The sequence below is a fragment of the Phycodurus eques genome, chromosome 3, assembly GCF_024500275.1.
Source record: "Phycodurus eques isolate BA_2022a chromosome 3, UOR_Pequ_1.1, whole genome shotgun sequence".
Classification (NCBI taxonomy): Eukaryota; Metazoa; Chordata; class Actinopteri; order Syngnathiformes; family Syngnathidae; genus Phycodurus; species Phycodurus eques.
The window spans coordinates 6,591,510-6,616,523 of NC_084527.1; the positions used below are offsets into that span (position 1 = coordinate 6,591,510).

General features: G+C 41.2%; 1 protein-coding gene across 1 annotated transcript in view; it reads right to left on the bottom strand.

Annotated features, from left to right (window-relative positions):
- Positions 1 to 552: 552 nt before the first annotated feature.
- Positions 553 to 25,014, bottom strand: part of ntrk2a (neurotrophic tyrosine kinase, receptor, type 2a) — a 74,206-nt gene continuing 49,744 nt past the window's right edge. Inside the window, exons 15-19 of the mRNA XM_061671838.1 lie at positions 20,464 to 20,636; positions 19,924 to 20,079; positions 16,130 to 16,214; positions 6,213 to 6,371; positions 553 to 4,091 (exon numbers count right to left, since the gene is read on the bottom strand). Of these exons, the coding sequence (XP_061527822.1) occupies positions 3,906 to 4,091; positions 6,213 to 6,371; positions 16,130 to 16,214; positions 19,924 to 20,079; positions 20,464 to 20,636 (759 nt within the window). The 3' untranslated portion in view covers positions 553 to 3,905. The remainder of the gene's footprint in view (positions 4,092 to 6,212; positions 6,372 to 16,129; positions 16,215 to 19,923; positions 20,080 to 20,463; positions 20,637 to 25,014) is intronic.

Genomic DNA, 25,014 nt, shown 5'->3' on the forward strand with positions numbered 1-25,014 from the left:
CTTCTAGAGACGTACACGTACATTATAGGCAGCATAGAAGAGAAAAAGGAGTTTATGGTACAGTAGGTCACTTGAAGGAGAGAGAAAGTCCAAAGTCTTTGATTGTCACTCCCTCCGTTCATACAGAAGTTATCGCCTCTATATTTGTCTTGACTCAAAACAGCGCCATTGTCCCCTTTGTCCATTGGATAGAAACAACTTATTAAAAACATAATGTCACTCAGCAGAGCACAGACCTCCGCCAAGGCTGGACAGTTCACTAAAGTGAAAGAGAAAACAAACAAACCAAAAAATCCCAGAGAGCCATTTTGCATTTTTGTCCGTTTGTAGGCAAGCAGGCTACTTCCTGGTTGAGGACAGGAGTGTACCATTTTTATTTTATTTTATTTTTTTTTATTCCAAGGTGAAGCGAGGGGCATGTTCATTGTGACTCAAATGTATTTTGTTAGGTTGCCAGATACTTCCCGGTTCATGGAAAACGATGTAAGACATCAGGAAACGACAGACCGGACTCTAGGGGGAACAGTCCATTGTGACATGAAAAAAAAAAAAAAAAGAGAAAAGAAATTCCTCCATCCATATTTTCACACAGATTAGTATCAACATGTTGCTGACGAATACACAAATAACCAAAAACCTACATCTGGCCTTTACACTTTGCATACTGTAAATAACAAAGCAGTGGAGTCTATCTGACTTCTCTTTTTGTGTGTGCGGGGAGGGGGGGGGGTGATTTTTATGTTTTTTACCCAGCATGCATTCTGCCTTCAACATTGCCCAGAGAGGCTGTGATTGGCCGGGGCTTATATTTAACACTTGAACACGTTGAAAAGCATTGAAAGTCTTCATCAGTTTCCACGTCTGCAAAAGGCAACCATAGAAACAAAAAAAAAAAAAAAAAAAAAAAGTACGAAATGCCTCGAAATAGTCTCTATTATTATATTATATGCATATATACATATTTGTTTGTATATATGTATATAAACCAAATGACTACAAGTCAACTCAGTGAAACAATTCATCAAGTCAAGTACACAAACATCAAAACCATCAAATGCTGTTGTCGTGAAATGAAGTGAGAACCTCTAGTTCCACATCAGATTATCATTATTATCCTCACTATAATTACTACTACATGACGGTTTTGGACACAATATGGACGAGGCTATGATTTGATGCTTGTTTTTGCCCTTTACAGTTAAGGAATAAAAAACAAAAATGGAGGAAAAAAAATGCATGTTGTATTTACAGTGTGACTTGTGTGCGCGCGTGTGTGTGTGTATAGCAGCGGTGGGCACATGTACATTTAAATTAAAAAAAACAAAACAAAATTGTTTATTTTAATAATAATTTGTACTTATTTTAAATTTCGATTATTCATTAATATCAATTGTATATTAGTAATTGTATAGAGAAAATTGTTTATTTGACCAACATTTAGTAATGTATGAGTCAGTTAAGCAATTATTTAATCAGATAAATGAATTGCAAATACAATACAATGTTACAGAACTTTCTTTTTTCTTAGCAATCACTGTCTGGCTCTCCACTCCTGTCCTTTTGGACTTTTTGGATGGAGGGGGGGGGGGGGGGGGGCGGCGGGGGCGGGGAGATCAATTCTGAGCAGTTTCCCCCAAACAAATAAAAAATGCTTTGCCTAATCCCGGTGTATCGCGTGTGCGTGTCGTGAAATGATGGCCGCTCACGCTCACGGACTCCCCGAGGTCGCTCGCGCAATCACATCCCCACCCTCACTCCTCCACTCCACCATCTTGCCTTCAACCTTTTCCTCCCTCGTCTCCTCTCTCCATTCCCCCCACCGCGTTCCCCTTCATCCCTCCCCGCCGTCCTTTCCCCTTTCCCCTCTGCGCCATAAAACAATAAGTCTTGAATGTCTGCGAGGAGGCCCGCGCTAATGGAGCCCATTAGGCCCCGTAATGAAATATACATTACACCATTACAGAGGACTGCAGCGCTCAAATAATAAAACATGCACAATTCAATTTCCTACTCGGACCGGCGTGAGTGTCTTCCAGCGAATGTGGGTGTGCGCGTGTGTAAAGATAAGGTAAACAGTTTGTGTAACACGCACACACACAGTTTTGAAGCATGTCTGAATGTTAAGAGGCCCGAGCATTTAATATGAGTTGACCAGAAGAACCGCACCTGCCACGTGTCTCTCCCCACGTCTGAGAGGGTGTGCAAGCTTTGTTATCAAGTAAATATATAAAGTTGACAACATTTGTTGCATTATTTAAAAAAACAAAAAAAAACATGTATTAAAGTGTCTCATTCTACTTGTGTCGGAAATAGAAACCACGGGGGAAAAAAAGCTTTGCTGCCTGGACTCCCTATATTGTCCTTATTATATAGTAGAAGCCTTTTGTTTTTTATTTTATGACAGTTCCTTCGAGATTTTGTTTTTAGAACTAGCTTAAAGCCCCCCCCGTCTACAACGACCCCTTTAACGACCCCTTTAGCCGTGAACGTGGCGCAGCCGTTGCCGCGTCAATCAATCGACCCCCGACACCAGCAGAAGCGAAGCATCTGTTCCTTTTTTTTTTTTTTAAATGCGGGTGGGGGTCGGTTTTCGGCCGTTCATCATATTCCCCTCTTTTAAAAAAAGTGTAACAACGCAATGATCATAGCAGGCCGAGCAGTTCAGTCATGCTTTGAAAAGATCAACAATCGAAGATGGCAATCAGAAATCCATTCATTCTATCCAAGCCTGCCTAACGGGCTTCCGTAGAAATTCGGAAACAGGAACAGGAGAAAAGTGGGATGCTTTCTTAGCTTGAAAAAAACAAAACAAAAGACAGTATAAACCAAGAACTAAATCGTAAGCTGGCAGGAAATGAACGGAGGGAGGTTCCGTGGGACGGCGACGATAACGCGTCGCTATTTTTGCACTGCCTTAATGTATTTTAGCGACACAACTGCTTTCAGAAGTTGACGAGCTCGTACTTAATTAAGGAGAGTGCGAAGCAAGTGCTTTAGCTCTGAGCCTCAGCTTGCTATTCCTGTCTGGTCGGCCTTTCCGAATTTTTGCATATGGTTTTTTATCTTGGATAGATCCTTCAGTGTTGTTTCTTCGGTAGTTTCTACCGTCATTAATAATAAAAAAAGAGAAAAATATAAAAATACATAAAATAAAATAAAAAAATACATGTATAAACAATCTGTAACATTAAAATATTTGTAATATCATTAAATTAAAAAAATGAATACATGATAGTTACTTGCCAGTTTGTTTGAATGTCCCAAAAGTCTTTTTTCTTTTAGCACACTTTGTTGGGCGAACGTTGACGTGCTGAGCACGTGTGCGTAAGGTATAAATTAATCACATACAAATGAAATATCTAAAAATATATACAATTGAAAATATTGACTTGAGCATTTTTTAAATGAATAAATCCAAAGTTGGATCAAGCAAATTTCTTCGAATGTCCATCCCTAATCTTCATTTCTTGAGGGCTGACATTGAATGATGAGATGGTATGCGCGCGCGTGTGTGTGTGTGTGTGCGTGTGTGTGCATGCGTGTATAGTGGGTTGGTTGATTAATGGAGGGGAGGTGGTAACACCGTGTCATTTCGGCTCCATATCACATGGAGCCAAATCCTCACACACACAACAGCAAACCTTCATCCAGTCTCGTATTTACATGGAAAAGCGCCAAGAAGCATTCCTTGTCGAACTGAGTCAGTCCGTTAAGTCCAGCAAAGCGTTCCAAAAGGAGCTTTTTCCCTCTTTTTTCAGGAAAGATGAAATGGGAAATAGTGGAAGGATAGGTGGTGTTTAGGGGATTGTTTTTCATTTTTCTTTTTTTTGTTTTTTTTGTTTTTTTGATTGCCTTTAAAAGTTGTTTTCACATCCGGTACGGCTCTTCTTCACTCCTCGTTGCGTTCATCCCAGAATGTCCAGGTAGACGGGCGAGGCTTTGGCCAGGTTGAGGAGCAGGCCGTGGATCTCCTTGATGTTGAGTCTCATGTGCGGCTCCCTCTGCCAGCAGCCCAGCATGAGGTCGTACACCTCTTTGGGGCAGGTCCTGGGGCGCTGCAGCACCCTGCCCTGAGTGATGCACTCGATCACCTAAGGAGAGCGGGGAGGCGGGAGACACAAACACGGGCGATTTGTCGGCGTACAAAAAAAAAAAAAAAAAAAAATGTCAGCATACATGAATTATTAACCCGCGTGATGAAGTCAGACCCAATCGGAACTGACAAGCGCACGCATCCGACGTCGCTTCTCGGCGTCGGTGCGAGGTGAAAATCTTCAAAGTGGCTTTGAAAGCAGACGCTTCATTCAGTACAGCTACATTGTCGAATTCGAGAGATGTATCAAATAATCCCACTACTGGCCATGGATTGCTGTGGTCCAATTACTCTACGGGACCGTTTGTTTTATTATTGTCTTTGCAAAGTCAACATATTTGATACAGCTCTAGTTTTTGGATCACTTCAAGATTATGCAAGTCTACCAAATGGTTTGGCCATGAGGTGCACACCTGAAGATAACAAATGGATAGGAAAAAAATGCAGTGTAAATAAAGGCAATCACATTTGACGACCCCCTTAAGGGATTAAAATGTGTAATTTGAAATATTAGAAAAATTAAAATGATCCAAATATATGAAATAAACTAAGTATAAGTAATAATAAATAATTACAATAAAAAATAAAAGAAAATTGCATAATTACAACATATCATAATAAAATAAATATAAAATTGTACTTACAATGTTTATATATAGTTAATATTAGTAATTTCATAGAATATAATTACATATTTACATTCAGAATATAACTATGAAACAATGAAATACAGTAAATGATCAAATTATTATTCATAATAATAACTTAACCATTTCTATTACTAATTATCAAAACGTATCATTATAATACAATAAAATATAATACAATAAAACACGTTCCATAAGTAATAAAATAATGCTATATAAATATAATAATAATATATGTTAGCTCATATATAATGTAATTGCCATACATATAATAGATAAATCAATCAATAAATGATGACATTTTATCATTGAAGACATAAACTGTACATGTGTATGTGTGTGTATAATATAGAATATATACGCGAAGAGCACAAGTCTACTGTTACTTTGTCAGATGATGTGACTGACGCGTCATCAGTCGACCATGGCAGACAAACGTCAGATGCCGCCACACCGTCGCATCACTTCCCGTGCAGGTCACGAGGTGATTGGACGGATGGAAAAGGCCGAAAGGTTCAACGTGAACGCAACAAGAGCGACTCGGAACGGCAAGAAAACCACTTGAGAGGTCAGAAGGGTCGAAGGCCAGGCCGAAGGGCTCCAAATGGCAGCCCACCCCCGAAACTGGGTCACGGCCCAAGAAAAAGGAGATTTGTAAATCCTATTAAATATTCAAAGGAGTCTCAATGCGTGCTCGTAAAGTGAGCATGTGAGCCCCCCCATCTTAGAATGCCCTTTTGAAGTCAAACAGAAACCACAATAAAAGCAAATTAATCCAAAATGAAAAACAGTAATTATACAAAAGTGCTGTTATTATTTTCATTATTATTATTGTTATTTTTGAGCGAGAGAGGAGCCCGTGTGAGCTAATCAGAATATTAAAGCAACAATTTAGTGCAAATTGTACAAAAGCACGACCATTCCATTCCAACTGGACTATTTCCCAGCAACGTTAGCCTGAGTGTGCTTGTGGAAGTTCAAATTCTGTAAATTGTACAAAAACACTAATATTACATTTAAATTGAACTATATTTGAAAGCAAGAAGAACTTTTACACATTCACCTGTGTGAGCTGATCAAAACAACTTATGACAAACTGTACAAAAGCACTACCAGTATATTTAAACTGGACTATTTCAGAGCAAAATTAGCATTCAGTAAATTAAATCATCATGTGCTCACGATTTTATTTATTCATTGCAAAATTGCTGTTCCCTCATGTAACAAAATCAGAACAATTAAAACACATTGGCGCAAAAGCTTTTATGTGTCGGAACGGGATTATTTTTCAGAAACATTAGCCCAAGGAGTCAGCATTTCCCAGATAAAGAACATTAATCCATATCGTCAAAGCTATCGGGGTTTAGTTAGGGCATATTATGTCCATTGTGGACTAATTAGAGTTCATTACTTTTGGTATGAATTCCTACTTATAATTCTGACCACAGCGTGACGAGAAAGCAGTAAGGTACCTCGTTATTGGAGAGCTGGTACCAGGGCTGTTTGCCGTAGGTGAAGATCTCCCAGAGGACCACACCCAGACTCCAGACGTCACTCTCTGTGGTGAACTTCCTGTACATGATGCTCTCGGGGGGCATCCAGCGGATTGGCAACATGGTGTGACCTCCCACCTGAGGGCGCAAAAAGCAGGGGAGGAAGAGTATGATGAGATGCGGAGAAAATAAGAGAGAGTTTGCAAATGTAAAATTTGCGCACACACCAATTTCAATGGGAATATATCAAGTGGGGTGAGTGCATTTTCAAAAGGGCTGCAAACATTTCACTTCTCCAAACTACTTCTTGACACTTAATAAGTAAATGGAATTTGATACTTTTCGTGATGATCGCAAAGCTTGCACCGGCTCTAAATCAAATGCACGTACGTTTCAGTCAAGCTCAAGAGGTTGTCGCTCTCCAATGAAAACTTTTAATAACCACGTATCTATGTTTAGCGCGGGGGATATATGTTGCAGACCGCAATAGGTGAAAATCCAAGATATAGTTGCGCATCTAAAACCATCTACCCCTCTTACACACTGTAAACATTTCATATCAAAAACCTTCTAAAGCACAGTGGAGCCTCGGTATACGAATTTACGTGTTACGTGACTGCGTTCAAGCGTTCGCGAACCAAGGAAATGTTTCCCATTGAAATGAATGGAAACACAATTAATCCGTTCTAGCCCCAGAACAATCATTATTATTTGCTTTATTGGTGGGTGATTAAAGTAAATATAGTACAGTATAGAAATGAGTGAAACATTTTTACGACGTTTGCTAGAAAATCACTATGCAACGTTTTAACCTTTTTGCATACAGTGCTGTATTCTTAAACATCGATAACATAGGTGAGCTTGTGCAAGCTTAACAACAAGTTCTCACAAAAAGGTAGAATATTGTACAAAACTGCAAATATGTTTAAACTAGCCTATTTTCTTTCAATATTAGCATGGGTGATTCTGTGTGAGCTTGTCAAGTAATCGCAGGACATTTGCAGGAAACTGTACAAAAGACATTTTAAGCACTCACCAGTCCATTTATTATTTAGAAAGAAATTGTACAAAATCATTAATATTCCCTTGAAACTGGACTAGTTTTGAGCAACATAACAATAACAAATAACCAGTTAAACATTTAAAATTGTTTACCGGCATCATTATTTATAACTAGGATCTGTATTTGTTGCCGGAAATGCCCTTAAAAACACATTTCTGCACCCAAGACACACGTCACACTAAAACAGAACGCTGTCACTTGGTTTTAATGAACTGGCTGTCAACAATATTTATTATGAATGTAATGTTTTGAATAGGTGATTGACCAATTTTTATCAATCACTCGCTTCACTGAAATATACTTTTATTGTCAGCTAACTTCGCAATGAAATATTAATCGCGATAAAAATAGGTAGCAGTGGATGTGCGTGCCATTTGCGTCAATAGCAGTTTAACTAAGTTGTCCCAGGTTAGCGTAAATAATTGAATTATGACTTATGGTCACTGGTGACAACCAACGGCAGCGTCGGCGAGCAGAGAGCAGCAATCAGCCGCTAATCACAAACTCAGAGGGACTTTTGCTCTTTTCATTAAACGCTAATCACAAACGAGCCTTTGGAGAATATTTTTGCTTAGTGAGGGTGACTGTCACACTGTAGAAGATGTCATTACTATATTCGGGATGGGCATGATAATCGCTTCCAAGTTTTAACACTCGCATTGACACCTATGGACAATTTAGTCTTCAATGAACCTAACAGGCATGTTTTTGAAATGTGGGAAGAAGTACTCGAAGAAAACCTAGACAAGCACATGCAAACGCCTGAGCAGGGATTTAAACCCAGAACATCTGAACAGTAAGGCAGCCGTTCTCACCACCACCTTTGATTTACTCTTTGAATAATTTAAGACAAACAAAATGAAAAAAAAAAAAAAAAAAAAAAAAAAACCCGGGCAATTGTACAGAAGCACTTTTTGTTCATTTCATTTTGTTAAAACTGGACTGTGCGCTAGTCAATATTAGTATTTAGTAGAAAATTGTACGAAGAAAAAACTTTACCTGTTCACCAGGGTGAGCTAATCAACAAAGACTCGCATAGTATAAAATAGTTCAAAAAAAAAAAAAAAAAAAAAAAAAAAAACTCATGCAAGCTTATCAACACATTTAAAGAATTTAGAGGGAAATAATACATCATCTCCTTTACGTGAATTTTAATGTGATTGTGCGACGTTGATACACTCGAAACGTCAGTACTGATGTCAACTGAGGACACTACATATTTTCTTGTTGTAATGCAGTAATGTTACACGCTATACTAGAAACGGAGTAATATTTTACAATCTCAGCAACACACGCTTCAATGCATTATTCGGCATATCCGCAGAGAGAGCACGAAACAATTTATTGAAGTATTTTACTGTGTGCTATATGAAGATGCCGCTCAAGTCTTTCTTCTTCTTCAACCTGCACAAAAAAGTGAATTAAACCTCGCTCGGTATCGGGCGTCTCCTCGATTGCTCTCGGCGAACATGAATCTCGCCGGCGATCCTCGCGCCGTCGCGCCCCGCCGATAGGACAGTCCATTTTCCGAGGTTTATGTCCGTTATTAATGGCCTGCGCGCCGCACTTGGCCCGTTTCTGTGCTCGTCAGCGGCTTATTTAATGGCGTCATAAAATGCGGACGGTCACATAGATAGCCATCAGGTTCTGCCTCCATCTCTGGAGTGCTAAGTCTTCGCAAGCAAACCGTTCTTCTTCTTCATCTTCTCCTGTCAAGACTGCTTTTTTTGTTGTTTTCTTCTCAATTCAGTGAGGAGCTTTTTTTATTATGCTTCTCCACTTGTTGGCTTACATCTGCTAACCGCTGTCTAGCTTGGACGCCAGCGAGAATATAACATACTTTATTTGATTATTTATCTCGGGAAAGCATCCGAGTATACTGTTCTAGTCTACGCTGCTGCATTTCTCGTCTTCCTCTCGTTCTCGAACATCATCGAGTCACTTACGTCTCTCAAACCGGTCGTACCCATTAGATGTTTTGTTTTATTCATCATGGCTGATCATTTCCCCTGAAGGTCTGAAATATTAATAGCTCAAGTGCTCGGCCACCTTGTTTTAATGTTTGTTACGCCTGCGTTTGGTTTCGATGTTTGTATGTGTTTTACCAGCATAACAAACATTGACTGAACTGATTTCCAGTCAACTCTAAAGCGGGGTGTGGCACCGACCAAAGAAGAAACCATTTGACTTTGGTGCCGATCCAGTACTATTTTATCTTTTTGATGCATAGCATATCCTCGGGAAGACTCCAAAGTCATGGAAGGCAGTAAGAACGGCAACATCGGCGTCACCTAAATGATAAATGTTTTAGCGTGTGAAAGGTTAAATATGAGTATTTCCACATTCAAATTCTTTCGAAACAAAAACTTTTGAATGAAATACAGAATGGCAACCAACACGCAAAGCCTCTAGGCCCCCCTCTAATCTCGGTGAACCGACCCTTACCGACTACTTGTTAAAATGCCAAACAGTAATTACACATTTGTCAACTATGGCAATGTTGTTTACTGCGTCTGTAGCTTTTTTAAGACCTTCGAAGAGCGGATTTGGGGATTAAGTGTCATTATGAAGGATAATAAAGACTTAATTCAGCCTTAATTATGGAAAATCAAATCAGGGTCCACAGACACATTGCATTTGTCTGTGTGTGTCATTTTGGGTCATCTTCAAGTGTTATGAAATTGGAATATATTGCCGTGTCCATTCAAGTACATTTTGGCTGCAGCGAGGTTGTAACGATACTTACGTTTTCGCGATGTAACATTCGGTAGCGTACAGAGGCGTATCGAGTTTCCAGACCGAACATAGTCACTACGGGACAGGAATTGAAACTGCCGCCTGCTCTCGTCACGCACATCTCCGCAAACAACCGCAGCGCAGCTCGGCCGCTGGCTAAGCAAGCGATATGTTCATATACTCCAATGTGAATATCAGTGCAGCAGAAAAACAAACTAGTGCGGCGGAAATGTAGCTTTCATTGAACATAACATTTAAACAGCCGCCACCGGGCTTCTCAGATGGAGCCAAAGCGGTTACCAATGCCGTTGGGTGTTTTTACCGCATAATCGTTCCGCCTATTCAAACTGTTACTGTCGCCCTTGTCTCCATTGTTCATTGACGGACAAGCAGACAAACTATTGATATTGCACTTGCTGTTAAATTCTATTACATGTTTATTTTACTGGATACATACCCTATGTGGTTGGATTGCAAACCTTTCATTTCCTGGCGAATTAACTGATGGCATTTTGTTTTTCAACGTTTACACAAAGCAAGAAAATCAGTTTTATATTTTACATTCTGTTCCTTACTGCAATAATTCCCAACGACTGCGCCGCAGCAATTGATGTATCTTTGTTCATCTATCAGTGCCAGCGATGTACAATTAAATGCTCTTCCATTGGATGGCAGACGGTCCAATTAGCCTGTGTACACACCTGTTGCCATTCATACAACTTACGTCATGGCTTCCCGCGGGTACAGCGGACCGCAGCTAATTCACGGGGGATGGAGACTGAACCGGACCGCGAATAGCGAAAATCCACAGATATTTGACGCCAGTTATAATTGCAAAAATTAACCCCAATAAACCGCCACTAAGTGTTTTCGGGGGTTGGTTCCCCCCCAAAAAATAAAAAAATTGCAACAAAATGAGATTTTTTTTTTTTTTTGGTGTGTGAAAAATTAACCCGACAAATTTGCAGATAGTTGAAACGTATGCGGGGGTCCATTATTTTTGGATCAGCTTTGTGTTTAATTCAACAGAAGCAGATTTCCCACTAAGTTCATTTGCATTTCCGTGTGTTTGAAACATTTTTGTTACGTCGTGCGCCCTGAGAGTTTTCTAATGGAAAATATGTGCCTCGGCTCAATTAAGCTTGAGGAACGCTGCTTTACTGTGCCGAATGGGAACTGAACTCTGGCCTTAAAACCACGATACGTACCAAACCCTGATTTTTGGCCTACCCCCTAATATATTCTCTATTGTCGTCTCGCTAGGCATATATCCATCTCTGCTGGTCCCTACATCCTTCCATCATGGATCAATCTTTCCTGTTACATCGACACATCAATCTATCAATTCATCAAGAGTCCAATATTTCTCACGTTCCTGTCTCTCCCTCCTCCTCGCCTTCCCGTCCGTCTCTCTCCCGGCCTCGTGAATATGCATCGTTGCAGCCGGACGGCCGCCTAAGTGTTCCAGGAATGACTAAAATAAAGAGGGGAGGGGTCAAATACAGCAGTGGAGGAGATTCTTGTCACTCAGCGGTGACCACCTGGAGCCTGGCGTGACCATGGCAACTAGGCCAGTCCAAAAAGACGGGGCGGTGGGGGAAGCCAGTGGAAAGATGCTGTGTGGGTTGGGCTTATGTGACAAACTCCACCCACTGCTTGATACACAGGAACCTTAATTGGCCTCAGTGTTGCCATGGAAACAAAAACGAGTGAATTTTTTTCTTTTTATGAGCGCGTGTGCGTATGTGTGTTCCTTTCGCCTCCTGAGAAGGAAAGAAGTCGCTCTCCTGATGCACTCATTTAATATATTGCGATTATTCTACTTGTGGAAAAAGTCTTATGTAACCGCCTGTCGAAGATTAAGAACACAATTTGAATGAGAGTAAATCTTCCAATTAAAAACCACCCACACGCAATTATCATACAGTAGATAAAACACCAAACATAATTAGTTCAATCTCCGTGAGCTTTGTAAAATGTTTGCTTAACACGTGTTTAAGTATCGCCTTGGTGTTAATGTGTCACGTGACAGCATTGTGCTCGCTTATTGGGAAGGGCTCATCGCTGCTCTCCTTGCAGTCAGCTTCTTCATTAAGATGCGGTTTGTTTGCTTTGTAAAAAAGGTGAAAAATATGGAAACAAAAAAGGTCTGTCTGTGCTTTGTTACCCGGAAGAGACAATACAACCAAATCAGACATTTAATTTCATTTCTCATATTTATGCATGAACGCCGTTTAGGGAGCGAAGGCATTCAAAGTCCTTTTTGAAGTGTTTGTTTCCTTTTTTATTTGTTTTCTGTCATTGTTTATTCAGAATCAAGCATTCACTAGCACTGAATCTGGCGAAGGTTATGATATTATGTTATGAATATCAACTTTTATTGCACTACTGTGAAAATAACTAATACATGATTCATCTGGTGTGAAATTCAAGGCCCGGGGGTCAGATCTGGCCCGACAAAGAATTTTTATGTGGCCCGTGAAAGCGAAAAATGCAAATTGTCTTTACTTTTAATTAGGGCTGCAACAAACAATTACATTAATAATGTCGATTAGTCGATGAATTGGATTAAGAAAACGTTGCAATTTCCATCCCTCTGTTTAAAAAAACGGCATTATTTCACTTTGACACAGCATGAAATACATAAATTGATTATGATTCAGTTACTGGTTTGGTCTGTAACTTGTCAGAAAATAGAAACAAATGTTGCTCATTGTTTTCCAGTGTAAAAGTAGATGTTTGTGTCAATGTCTTATTTTGATAAAACACAAAGATAATCCAGCTGCTTTCATGGAAGTCTACACAAATCTAAGAATATTTCATGTTGAGAGGCTGAAATTTGACAACATTGTTTTATAATTTTAAGTTAAACACTGACTCCAAATGATTATTTGGTTATCACAATAATTGTCGATTATCTTGATAATCGATGAGTTGTTAATTAATCAATTAATTGTTGCACCTTTACTTTTAATAATGTTGAGATAGTGGAAGCATTTTTTGTTGTTGTTACCAAGTAAATTGAATGAACATTTTTTTTAAAACTGGATTCTGATTTCAAAACTAGTTGTCCATCAATTTGTTGTGTATATATAATAATATGAGACCGTCATACATTTATATGGGTTCACAGTCATAACGGTCCTCTGAGGGAAACCATAACTATGATGTGGCCTGCAACAAAAATAAGTTTGAAAACCAAGTTGTATAAACAACTAAACATCTTGAAGCCTAATTTACTTATTTAGACTTTTCTCCTCAAGCTGAGCTGATTAAAATTAGACAACTCTAAATTCCCCAAAAGTTGTCTAAATTAAAATTAAAGCGCAGTATCCCCCAAAAGTTAAAATAACACTCATGTAAATCCCTCCAAAATTGCGCTGGTTAATGTAAATCCACTAAAAGTTCTGCATGATAAAATAACACTACCGGGAATCCCCCAAAGTTGTGCAGGTTAAAGCATGACAATTCTAATGCAATCCCAAGTTAAAATGAAACTACGGTAAATACCTCAAAAGTCATGCAGGTTAAAATAAGACTAAAAAAAATAAAAATAAAATAAGACTACCTTAAAATAAGAGTACTCTACAGCAAATTATGAAAAAACTGCACTATTTCAAATAATAGAAAAATCCCCCAAAGGTTGCTCTGGTAAAAATAAGACAACTGAAAATCCCCCTGAAATTTGCAGTGGTTTAAATTAAACTACTGTAAATCCCCCCCCCCCCCCAAAATTGTGAAGATTCAAACGAGACTACCACAAACCCCCCAAAATTGTTGTTTAAAAAAAAAAAAAACCTACAGTTAAATCCTGCTGGTTAAAATAAGACTATAAAGCCATCAAAAGTTGTGATGGAAAAATGATTATATTAGTAAAAATCTAATAAAGATTCTGGGTCTGCATAGAAATTCATCTATACTGAATTAGCATTAGGGGCACCTGGGTGGAAATTTAAATAAAAAAAATAAATACAAAATGCTTTGCAAGGGGAGTCTATGAATAAAGGCGAGAATGGAGGCATCAAAAGCGTCTGCCAGCCTCTTTTTTTTGTAAGCGGATGCTGTGACGTTAAAGCAGCCTCGTCAGTCCTACGCCTTTGCTTCTATTTCCTCCCACACACACACACACACACACACGAACGCGCGCGCCGCACACACACACACACACACACACACACACACACACACACACGCTGAGGTAGGGGGCTGATTCCTTTATGAGTCATCTTGGCTCCTGTCTGACGTAAGCGGATGACTGAACACGCTTACCCCCCCACATGCGCGAGCACACACACACACACACACACACACACACACACACACACACACACCACGTCCCCTGACTCTCCTGGATGCCAAAGCACGACTAAATTCTTGCACCTCTTCTTGCGTCCCCGACATTTCTGTCATTTGCGATAGAAGTATTCACTTGATGCTCAGTTGTGTTTTATTTCTTCTGCGACTGTGTTGTACATCGCCCCCATCTGATTCTTTATCCTTCCAACACTGACTGCTTTCTCAGCTGGTGTATATTTACTTGTTTCCGTCCCCTCCGGCATCCAACAGTTTGCGCCCCCAACACACACTATCCTCCTCCGCCATCTCCAGCGCTGTTCCAAGCATACTAAACAAGTTCCCTGATTACTTTTCTTCCCGAGAAAACGTCAGATACAACTCGGCGGCTCACCGGCGCTGCCTTTGTGTGTTGCCATGGCTACAGCCTCAGCACACTTAGCTCTGTTGAAGAGAGGAGGGGATGCGAGGGGAATAGGGGAACAGGGATGTGGGGAGATTTGTGGGGACTGGTATTTTGCCATCACAGCGCACAAAAGAAAGCCAGAGGGAAGTCTTTGTATTTGCACACCTTTCATTCCGAGCAATGCTGAGATTCCACATTTAATCCGGACAACATTTAAACAATTTACAAGGGCACTTTCCGGGCAGATTGGCTGTGTAAACTGTGTAATAAGATCTCCTGTTGTCACAGACACGAATATAAAGAACACAATGCATTTGGTACGCACGTTTGTCAATTCTTCCCCTACAATTGCGGTTAATTGGGGACACGGCCTTCATCAGAGCGGAGGCCGATAGTTGAGGACATTGGAAACAACTCTCATTGTAATGCAATCAGATTTACACCAGCGCAAACTACACGCGCAATAATAAATGTACTTAAATGAAAACCTAAGCATTATTATGAACCTCCCTTGTATGTTCCCTTATATAATGTCTCTTCCACTATCATCGATACTGTGACCCAATAAGTCCCTTCTACCTTCAGAAAAAGATGGCAACTGTAATTACCTCAGTTCACGACTGCTGAGCCCATTACAGCGCAATTGCTAGCCAAAACAGCAGCCCTCATCAAGTCTCTAAGATGAATTAAAGTTCAGTTTGACTGCATGTTGCAAGCAAGTGAAAAAGTCCCATAATAAGATTGTTCAAGGTCTCCTGCTTAATAAACGACTGCAGCCATCTGTAGTTGAGTAGTGTGATCACATTTCACTTTTCCCAAATTCACCTATTTCCTTCCGCCTTTAGAACTTATCAGCTGTTTGCTGAAAAACTATCCTTTGCATCTTTGTGTGCTCATTTGGTTATGCCTTAAAAGGCCACAAGATGGCGCTAGAGCCTTGGCTATACAGGAAAGTAGTAATTGGTATGAAGGACATACATTGAAGTGATACTTCTGGACTGACAAAAAGGCTTTGTACGATGGGGAGGAGCTAAGTTTAGCCTGGGTTGTTAGTGGAAGTTAGTCTTACAGGTGCATTTTTGGTGCTTTTTTTTTTTTTTTTTTTTTTTTTAAATCAAATAATCAGAAAGTTATTATTTTTAAGGATAATGTTGCAAAAAGAGTTTACAATTATACAAACTGTTTTGAGAACACAGTTTATTGTATAGTTACGGTTTAAACTATGAATATAGGAAATTATAAACATTTTATAGGTTTTTAAAAAAAAAAATGTAATTTATTTTTTGAATTATTTGTGACAACCCTTGGCCCAAGGGGCCTCATGCAGCAGGGATGAAGGGTTTGGAGGCGCTGGGACGAAAAAGTGTAAAAATAATAAAGTTGGACACATACACCTACCCTGTAGTAGTCAGTGCTGTAGACGTCTCTGGACATGCCAAAGTCTCCGATTTTCACCAGCAGATTCTCACCCACCAGGCAATTCCTGTTGGACGGCAGGCAAGACACGTCAGCCGAGAACCGGCGTGTGCTGGCTAGGCAGGTATTGATTTGAAGCTTGGAAGTTGCAGTGTAACTTTTACATTTGGTTCCGCTGTAGGCTGTGCTGCGTGTTATTGATTAGCAATAGCATGCACCCTGAATTCTGGATGCAGCAACACACTCAACGTTATCAGACGACCTGAGAAGGCAACATTTGGTGCGAGGCATGGTTGATTTCGCTGATTCGAAACATTTGAAGGAGATTTGTATCATTCAAATGAATATTGTCATATGTATGGATTTGTTTCCGTTAAAATGAATATTAAAATTGCCTTCTCATCTAGTTGTCCATGATGCGCAGCACAGAGTTCATGAAAATCTCATACTCTTTGCAGACACTATAAGACCACTACAATACTTTGAAAATGTGAACAATTGCTAGAATGGATCATTTCAAAGGCTATTATAATACGGAACACATAGGAATGAATATTTTTGATGAGTACTATTATGTGGAGCAGGTACTATTTTTCGTGGGTATTATGATGAGGAACGGGCTATCATTTCTTTAGTATACAGTATAATATCGCATGTAATGGTGTTTTCAATGGCTATTGTTAAGAGGGTTAGCATTTGCAGCAAATATTATAAATAATACATATATTGATTAATTTTCACCACCGTTTTCACCAAGCTAAATCTCAGAATATTTTGTAATACAAGAATGTTACAGAAAGTTGGTTGATTAATTTCTCCACGATTCTAATTCAAAACATGATTTCCTAGCAACACCTGGTTTGGCCCTTGCTAATATATGGTCTTCTTCTTTTCCTTTGGACTTGTCCCTTTAGGGGTCGCCACAGCGCGTCATCCTTTTCCATGTAAGCCTATCTCCTGCATCCTCCTCTCGAACACCAACTGCCACCATGTCTTCCCTCACGACATCCATCAACCTTCTCTTTGGTCTTCCTCTCGCTCTCTTGCCTGGCAGCTCCATCCTCATCATCCTTCTACCAATATACTCACTATTTGTCCTCTGGTCGTGTCCAAAGCATCGAAGTCTGCTCTCGCTAACTTTGTCTCCAAAACATTGAACCTTGGCTGTCCCTCTGAAGAGCTCGTTTCTAATTTTATCCAACCTGGTCACTCCAAGAGCGAACCTCAACATCTTCATTTCCGCCACCTCCAGCTCTGCTTCCTGTTGTCTCTTCAGTGCCACTGTCTCTAATCCGTACATCATGGCTGGCCTCACCACTGTTTTATAAACTTTGCCCTTCATCCTAGCAGAGACTCTTCTGTCCCATAACACACCTGACACCTTCCTCCACCCGTTCCAACCTGCTTGGACCTGTTTCTTCATTTCCTGACCACACTCACCATTGTTCTGGACGGTTGAAGTATATAAAGTCCTCCACCCTTGCTATCGCTTCTCCCTGTAGCCTCATTCTTCCCCCACCAGGCCCTCTCATTCATGCACATATATTCTGTTTTACTTCGGCTAATCTTCATTCCTTCATTCCAGTGCATGCCTCCATCTTTCTAACTGTTCCTCCACCTGCTCCCTGCTTTCAGTGCAGATCACAATGTCAATGTCTGCAAACAACATGGTCCACAGGGATTCCAGTCTAACCTAATCTGTCAGCCTATCCATCACCACTACAAACAGGAAGGGGCTCAGGGCTGATCCCTGATGCAGTCCCACCTCCACCTTAAATTCATCTGTCACACCTACAGCACACCTCACCGCTGTTCTGCTGCCCTCGTACATGTCTTGTATTTTTCTAACCTACTTCTCTGCCACTCCAGACGTCCGCATGCAGTACCGCAGTTCCTCTCTGGGTACTCTGTCATAGGCTTTCTCTAGATCTACAAAGACACAATGTAGCTCCTTCTAACCTTCTCTGTACTTTTCCATCAACATCCTCAATGCAAATAATGCATCTGTGGTACTCTTTCTAGGCATGAAAGCATACTGTTGCTCGCAAATACTCACTTCTGTCCTGAGTCTAGCCTCCACTACTCTTTCCCATAACTTCATTGTGTGTCTTCTCAACTTTATTCCTCTATAGCTCCCACAGCTCTGCACATCAACCTTGTTCTTAAAAATGGTTCTCTGCTCTGCCTTTGTCTTCCTAATCTTCCTCCCCACCATCAGAGTCATCTTACACACCACCATCCTATGCTGTCTAGCCAAACTCTCCCCTACCACTACCTTACAGTCGGTAACCTCCTTCAGATTACATCGTCTGCACAAGATGTAATCCACCTGTGTGCTTCTACCTCCGCTCTTGTAGGTCACCCTATGTTCCTGCCTCTTCTGGAAAAAAGTGTTCACTACAGCCATTTGCATCCTTTTTGCAAAGTCTACCACCATCTGTCCCTCCAAGTTCCTTTCCTGGATGCCGTACTTACCCATAACTTCTTCATCACCCCTATTTCCTTCACCAACATGCCCATTACAATCTGCACCAATTACGACTCTCTCTCCGTCTGGGATGCTCAGAACAACTTCGTCTAGCTCCTTCCAGAATTTCTCTTTCACCTCTAGGTCACATCCTACCTGTGGGGCATAGCCACTAATCACATTATACATAACACCCTCAATTTCAAGTTTCAGCCTCATCACTCGATCTGATACTCTTTTCACCTCCAAGACATTCTTAGCCAACTCTTCTTTTAAAATAACCCCGACTCCACTTCTCTTCCCATCTACACCATGGTAAAATAATTTAAACCCTGCCCCTAAACTTCTAGCCTTACTGCCTTTCCACCTGGTCTCCTGGACACCCAATATATCAACCTTTCTCCTAATCATCATGTCAACCAACTCCAGAGATTTTCCTGTCATAGTCCCAACACGGCGGCACGGTGGCCGACTGGTTAGAGCGTCAGCCTCACAGTTCTGAGGACCAGGGTTCAATCCCGGGCTCCGCCTGTGTGGAGTTTGCATGTTCTCCCCGTGCCTGCGTGGGTTTTCTCCGGGCACTCCGGTTTCCTCCCACATCGCAAAAACATGCATGAATTGGAGACTCTAAATTGCCCGTAGGTGTGACTGTGAGTGCGAATGGTTGTTTGTTTGCATGTGCCCTGCGATTGGCTGGCAACCAGTTCAGGGTGTACCCCGCCTCCTGCCCGATGATAGCTGGAATGGGCTCCAGCACGCCCGCGACCCTAGTGAGGAGAAGCGGCTCAGAAAATGGATGGATGGATAGTCCCAACATTCAAAGTCCCAACATTCAGTTGTATGCTCTGTGCTCTTTCTGCCGAAGAACCCGCTTTCCACCTCTTCTTCTTCGACTTAGACCCACAATAGCAGAATTTCCACCGGCACCGTCAACCTGCAGGGCGCCGGTTGTTAACCCAGCCCACGACTGATCCGGTATGGAATTCTTTGGATGACGCTCATATTTGTTTGGCAAAGTTTGAAGCCGGATGCCCTTCCTGACGCAACCCTCTGCATTTATCCGGGCTTGGGACCGGCCTACAGTTTGCACTGGCTTGCGCCCCACACAGGGCTGCATTCTTGCTAGTATATGGTAAAAGATGATAATTTTCGAACTATTAGATTTTTCTTAATTTGGAATTTTTAGTATTTTTTTTTCTGATATAAATCAAACAATTGAAATCAACTCAGGTGAGGGCGGACAGTATTGTCTATGCTTTAATGGGCCTCTTACTGTCAAAGTAAGTCATGAGATACGTAAGTGCTCAACCTGGTGGCCAAGTCGCGGTGCACAAAGTGCTGTGACGCCAAGTAGACCATTCCAGACGCGATCTGCTGAGCGATGTGCAGCATCTGCGACTGTGTCAGCTCCACCGGTCTGGTGGTCTGGCCTTCTGCCATGAGAACCGCATCCGGACCGTGAGCCCTAAATGGGGGGAGCATGTGGAGAGGCCTGTTAGGTTTTTCCTGTCATGTTAATGCTTATCTGCACAAATATTTGTAGGACACATGCCATGAAGGATGGGAAAGTGGAAGAAAATATGGAGTTGTTGCACTCTTTGCAGCTAGAACTGCGTCCAATTTGCTGGGAAAGCTTCTACATGATAGGATTTGACCACACTGATTGCAGGATGCGGTGTTGCTGTGTTAAACTGTGCACAATATCCTGCTTCACTGCGGTCTGTGTAAAAGGCACAGGTTGACAAATGCCGGGTCTTCTCTTGCAACCATTTTGCGGAATCTCTTTGTGAAATAGACTGTGTATAGTGTAGTAGACTCAATATGGGAAGGGATAAAAAAAGATTCATGCCTGAGGAACTTATTGAGGTCTCCGTGTTTCATGTACTCGAACACCATGATGAGGGGGTCGCTCTCCACGCACACGCCGTAGAAGGTGACGATGTGCTGGTGCTGAAGGTTGGTCAGCAGCTCGGCCTCACGGTGGAAGTCCTTCCGGGCATTTTCGCTGGCCTCTTTAAGAGTCTGACACACAAACATACACACAGGCACACACACACACACACACACACACACACGTGTGCGCACACAGTGACATTTTATTAAACTGACAAATGTAAAAACATTATGCCACACTACAATGATCAATTAGTCATGTCTGCTGATTGAAGAAAAAAAATTGTCCTGCCTTGTAAAAAGTGAGTTACGGTAAATTAGACCGAGTAATGATTGATTACAAGGAGAAATTACAACTGCGAGCAGCAATAAATGTTCGAGAGTTGCGCTCAACGTGAGTATATAGAGGAAATCGGAGCATCAGGAACGGAGTTATGCATCCGTACATTTCCGTCAGTCGGGAGCGCCTTAGATTCTCTTCAGAGTGGGACCTCTATTGAGCAAGCGCATGACCTTAGCTCTAGTGTTGTTGAGTTATTAGCAGTTTTTGTTTTATGGGCGAGTCATCCCACTTCACTGGCACGCTCTACGGACACCCTTTTCTGACAATAAACCAGGCTTTTCTAACGTATTGAATACATTGACAAATAGCTATAATAATAATAAGAATTATTATTATAAGTGGTAAGGCTAGCCCTATTTGGGGTCGTCCACAGAATTTAGAATGTTTTCAAGGTCTAAAAAGTTTGATCAAATTTCAGTGTGGTACTTTCGAAAATTAAGTGATGGGTTCAGCCCACCCAAAGTACTTGACCTAGACCCGCCCCTGTTGCTAAGTGAATTAAAACAAAAAAAGTAGTACACTTTCCTCAGGGTGATTATGTTTTTGAGTGGGGGGAAAACCCTTAAAATGATGATTTATTAAGCCAAAGAATAATAACAATAAAGGAATGAAGCCATTTCAACAGTCTTGGCGCTGCATGCTCAGACCCTCAGATTTGCTGATTACATTCCCAGCTTGTCTTGAATCCAATCTGTCATCATCACATCAGCCAGGGTTACATAACACGTGCATTTGTGACAGAGCAAAAACGTCAACTCAAAGACGTGGGCGACTGATCAAAAATGAAAATGATACGGGTTACAGTATGTCTGCATTTCGCATCCCAGCAGGAAAAATATATCCAATCGCTTTCGCCCTACATGAATAATAGATTGTCTTCCTACTGTAAATGCCATGTATATACGTTCCCCCTTCTGCAAAGAAATAAAAAAAAAAACAAAAAAAAAACAGTAGCTCCCATTACAAATATGTGTCTGGGGCACAAGGACAAGTTGCTAAAAAAGCTCCAGGAAGACGGAAGAAAATGACACGATGACCTCGTGGCAGCTGGAATGCTGAGATGCCAGAAAATGAGCTGGACCATAACCCCGCCCCCCCACCCTTTATCAACCAATCAAGTCTCGCGCGAGACCATTATGGGCTGTAATGCGAGCCGTCGTGACAATGGAGATTATTACAGTGCAAAAGATGGAAATACAATATTGTGCAGATATGGGAAATCTGTGAATGAGGTTGAATGTCCAGGTGTGTCCAAAGTCCGGCACCGGGGACCATTTGCTTTCCGCCATTTATATTATATAAATACTATTAATACTAAATAATGCTTAGGGTAGGGCGACGATGACAGATTTATTTCAACAGTGGGCATCCAAATCTCTTAATCATTATAGAAATCATTAATTGAATGTATTATTACAAACGGTCGTCCATGGGTTGAGACAGATTCAAGAGGTCGGCGGCCATTTTTAAGTCACCGACGGGTATCGCCAGCTCATTCTGTATTCATGTAGTAAGGCCCCTTTTGTTTTTCCAATTGCACAACACTGGTTTCTTAATTAATAACCAAACGGTGCTCACGGTTCATGATGAGAAATCTTCAACGGCAACTCGGAAACCACTAATGTGCTTTGTGTTGAGTGCATAAAACATTCATGAAAGTGTAAAACCTGATTTATTAAATAGTGTGTGCGTTTAGTTCTACGGCACATCGGTCCACCGAGGCCACAGCAAAGACGCCGTGAAAAGAGAAACGTGGGATACAAAAATCAGATTTTATGAATTTCCGTTCGAGTGACCATTCACTGCTCCTTCGGGGGTCGGCCAATGATGTGATAACGGCGTGGAATGAGAAATTAAATCAGTCATCGCCGCACATAGACAATAACACGAGTGCGGGACGCTGCAAAGTTACAGCAGAGACCACGCGGGGTGACAGCAATAGAGTGTGATGAGTCCCTGAATGCATCATCCTAGCCTCACACGCTTCCGTATACAGTGAATACGGTACGCGTGATGCATTCGGGGACAAATAAAAGCAATCGACATCCTCGGTCCCGGCGGAATGTAGCGACTCGCATTTACATGTGTTGAAGGAAGCATTACTGAGAGTGTTCCTGATTGATGAGCTACAGATGGGGAAGCGTGTGTGTGTGTTTGTGTGCACGTGTGTTCGTGTTAAAGAGTGCCTGTGATCAATGCCACCTAGCCGTATATAATTCAGTACGAGTCAAACTTACCTTCGCGTTATGGGCCCGTGGCTGATTGATAACCAAGCCTTAAGCCGGGATCATTAAGCTCTGCTGGCGTGCGCATGTTTATTGTGACGATCTCAACATGTTTCTGTAGTGTAGCATACGTGACAGAGTGCCGGGCTAATTATGTACAGTCTGTGCACAAGATGTGTTGGCAGCGTTTATGAAAGTGAAAATGGACGACAAATTGAAAGGTTATGCACTGAATGCCAATGTGAAGCTGTGTCATTAATGATCTTCTATCACAATGGAGGTTTCAAAGCCACATTAAATGGCGAGAGTATTCCTCTACATATTCACGGTTTACGAGTTACAAATTCACCTACTCGCTATGTTCTTTTCCCTGTGGAGCTTATACCCAGCTATCTGCTACAAAACTTAATTGGCTTTTTTTCATGCGCTTTCTGTAATGCACTAGAATGTCACAAGATGGCACCAAAGCCCTGACTAAATAGGAAAGTAGTAAAGTAATTGGTCCAAGGAAGTATGTTAAAGAGATACATTATGACTAAGAGATAAGAGCACTGTGTATCAGGGAGAAGCTACGTTTAGTCTGTGTTGTTACAGAGAGTTTTTGTGCTTTTCCACACGGATTTAGGGTGCATTCCCCCCAAATCAAATCATCTTCAAGCCATTTATTGTGAAGGGTTTGTAAAATGTGATTGAAATGGTATTAAACGGTTTTGGGGTAATAGCTTGTGTGATATTTACAGTTTGAAGTATTAATATAGGCCAAAATGTATGTATCTCTCCAGCGTGTCCTGGGTCTTCCCCGGGGGCTCCTAATAACTTTACCAATTTTACCTGCATCTCTGCCACCGAAACGGTAACCTCAGCTTGCTGACCTACAACCCCAATTCCAATGAAGTTGGGACGTTGTGTTAAACATAATTAAAAACAGAATACAATGATTTGCAAATCATGTTCAACCTATATTTAATTGAATACACTACTTTATTCATTAATTATTACTTAATTAATTTATATATTATATTAATATTAATGTTCAAACTGGTCAACTTACATTTTTCTTTTTAGCAAATAATCATTAACTTTGAATTTTATGGCTGAAACATGTTCCAAAAAAGCTGGGACAGGTGGCAAAAAAGACTGAGAAAGTTGAGGAATGCTCATCAAACACCTGTTTGGAACCTCCCACAGGTGAACGGGCTAATTGGGAACAGGTGGGTGCCATGACTGGGTAGAAAAGGAGCTTCCCTGAATTGCTCAGTCATTCACAAGCGAAGACGGGGCGAGGTTCACCTCTTTGTGAACAAGTGCGTGAGAAAATAGTCGAACAGTTTAAAGGACAATGTTCCTCAACGTACAATTGCAAGGAATTTTGGGATTTCCTCATCTACGGTCCATAATATCATCAAAAGGTTCAGAGAATCTGGAGAAACCACTGCATGTAAGCGGCAAGGCCGAAAACCAACATTGAATGCCCGTGACCTTCGATCCCTCAGGCGGCACCGCTTCAAAAACCGACATCGATGTGTAAAGGATATCACCACATGGGCTCAGGAACACTTCAGAAAACCAATGTCAGTAAATACGGTTCGGCGCTAAATCCGTAAGTGCAACTTGAAACTCTACTATGCAAAGCAAAAGGCATTTATCAACAACACATCATCACAACATCTGTGAAGGCACCATTAATGCTGAAAGGTACATGCAGGTTTTGGAGAAACATATGCCGCCATCCGAGCAACGTCTTTTTCACGGACACCCCTGCTCATTTCAGCAAGTCAATGCCAAACCACATTCTGCACGTGTTACAACAGCGTGGCTTCGTAGTAAAAGAGTGCGGGTACTAGACTGGCCTGCCTGCAGTCCAGACCTGTCTCCCATTGGAAATGTGTGAATTGTAAAATACTAAAACGGAGAACCCGGACTGTTGAATAGTTAAAGC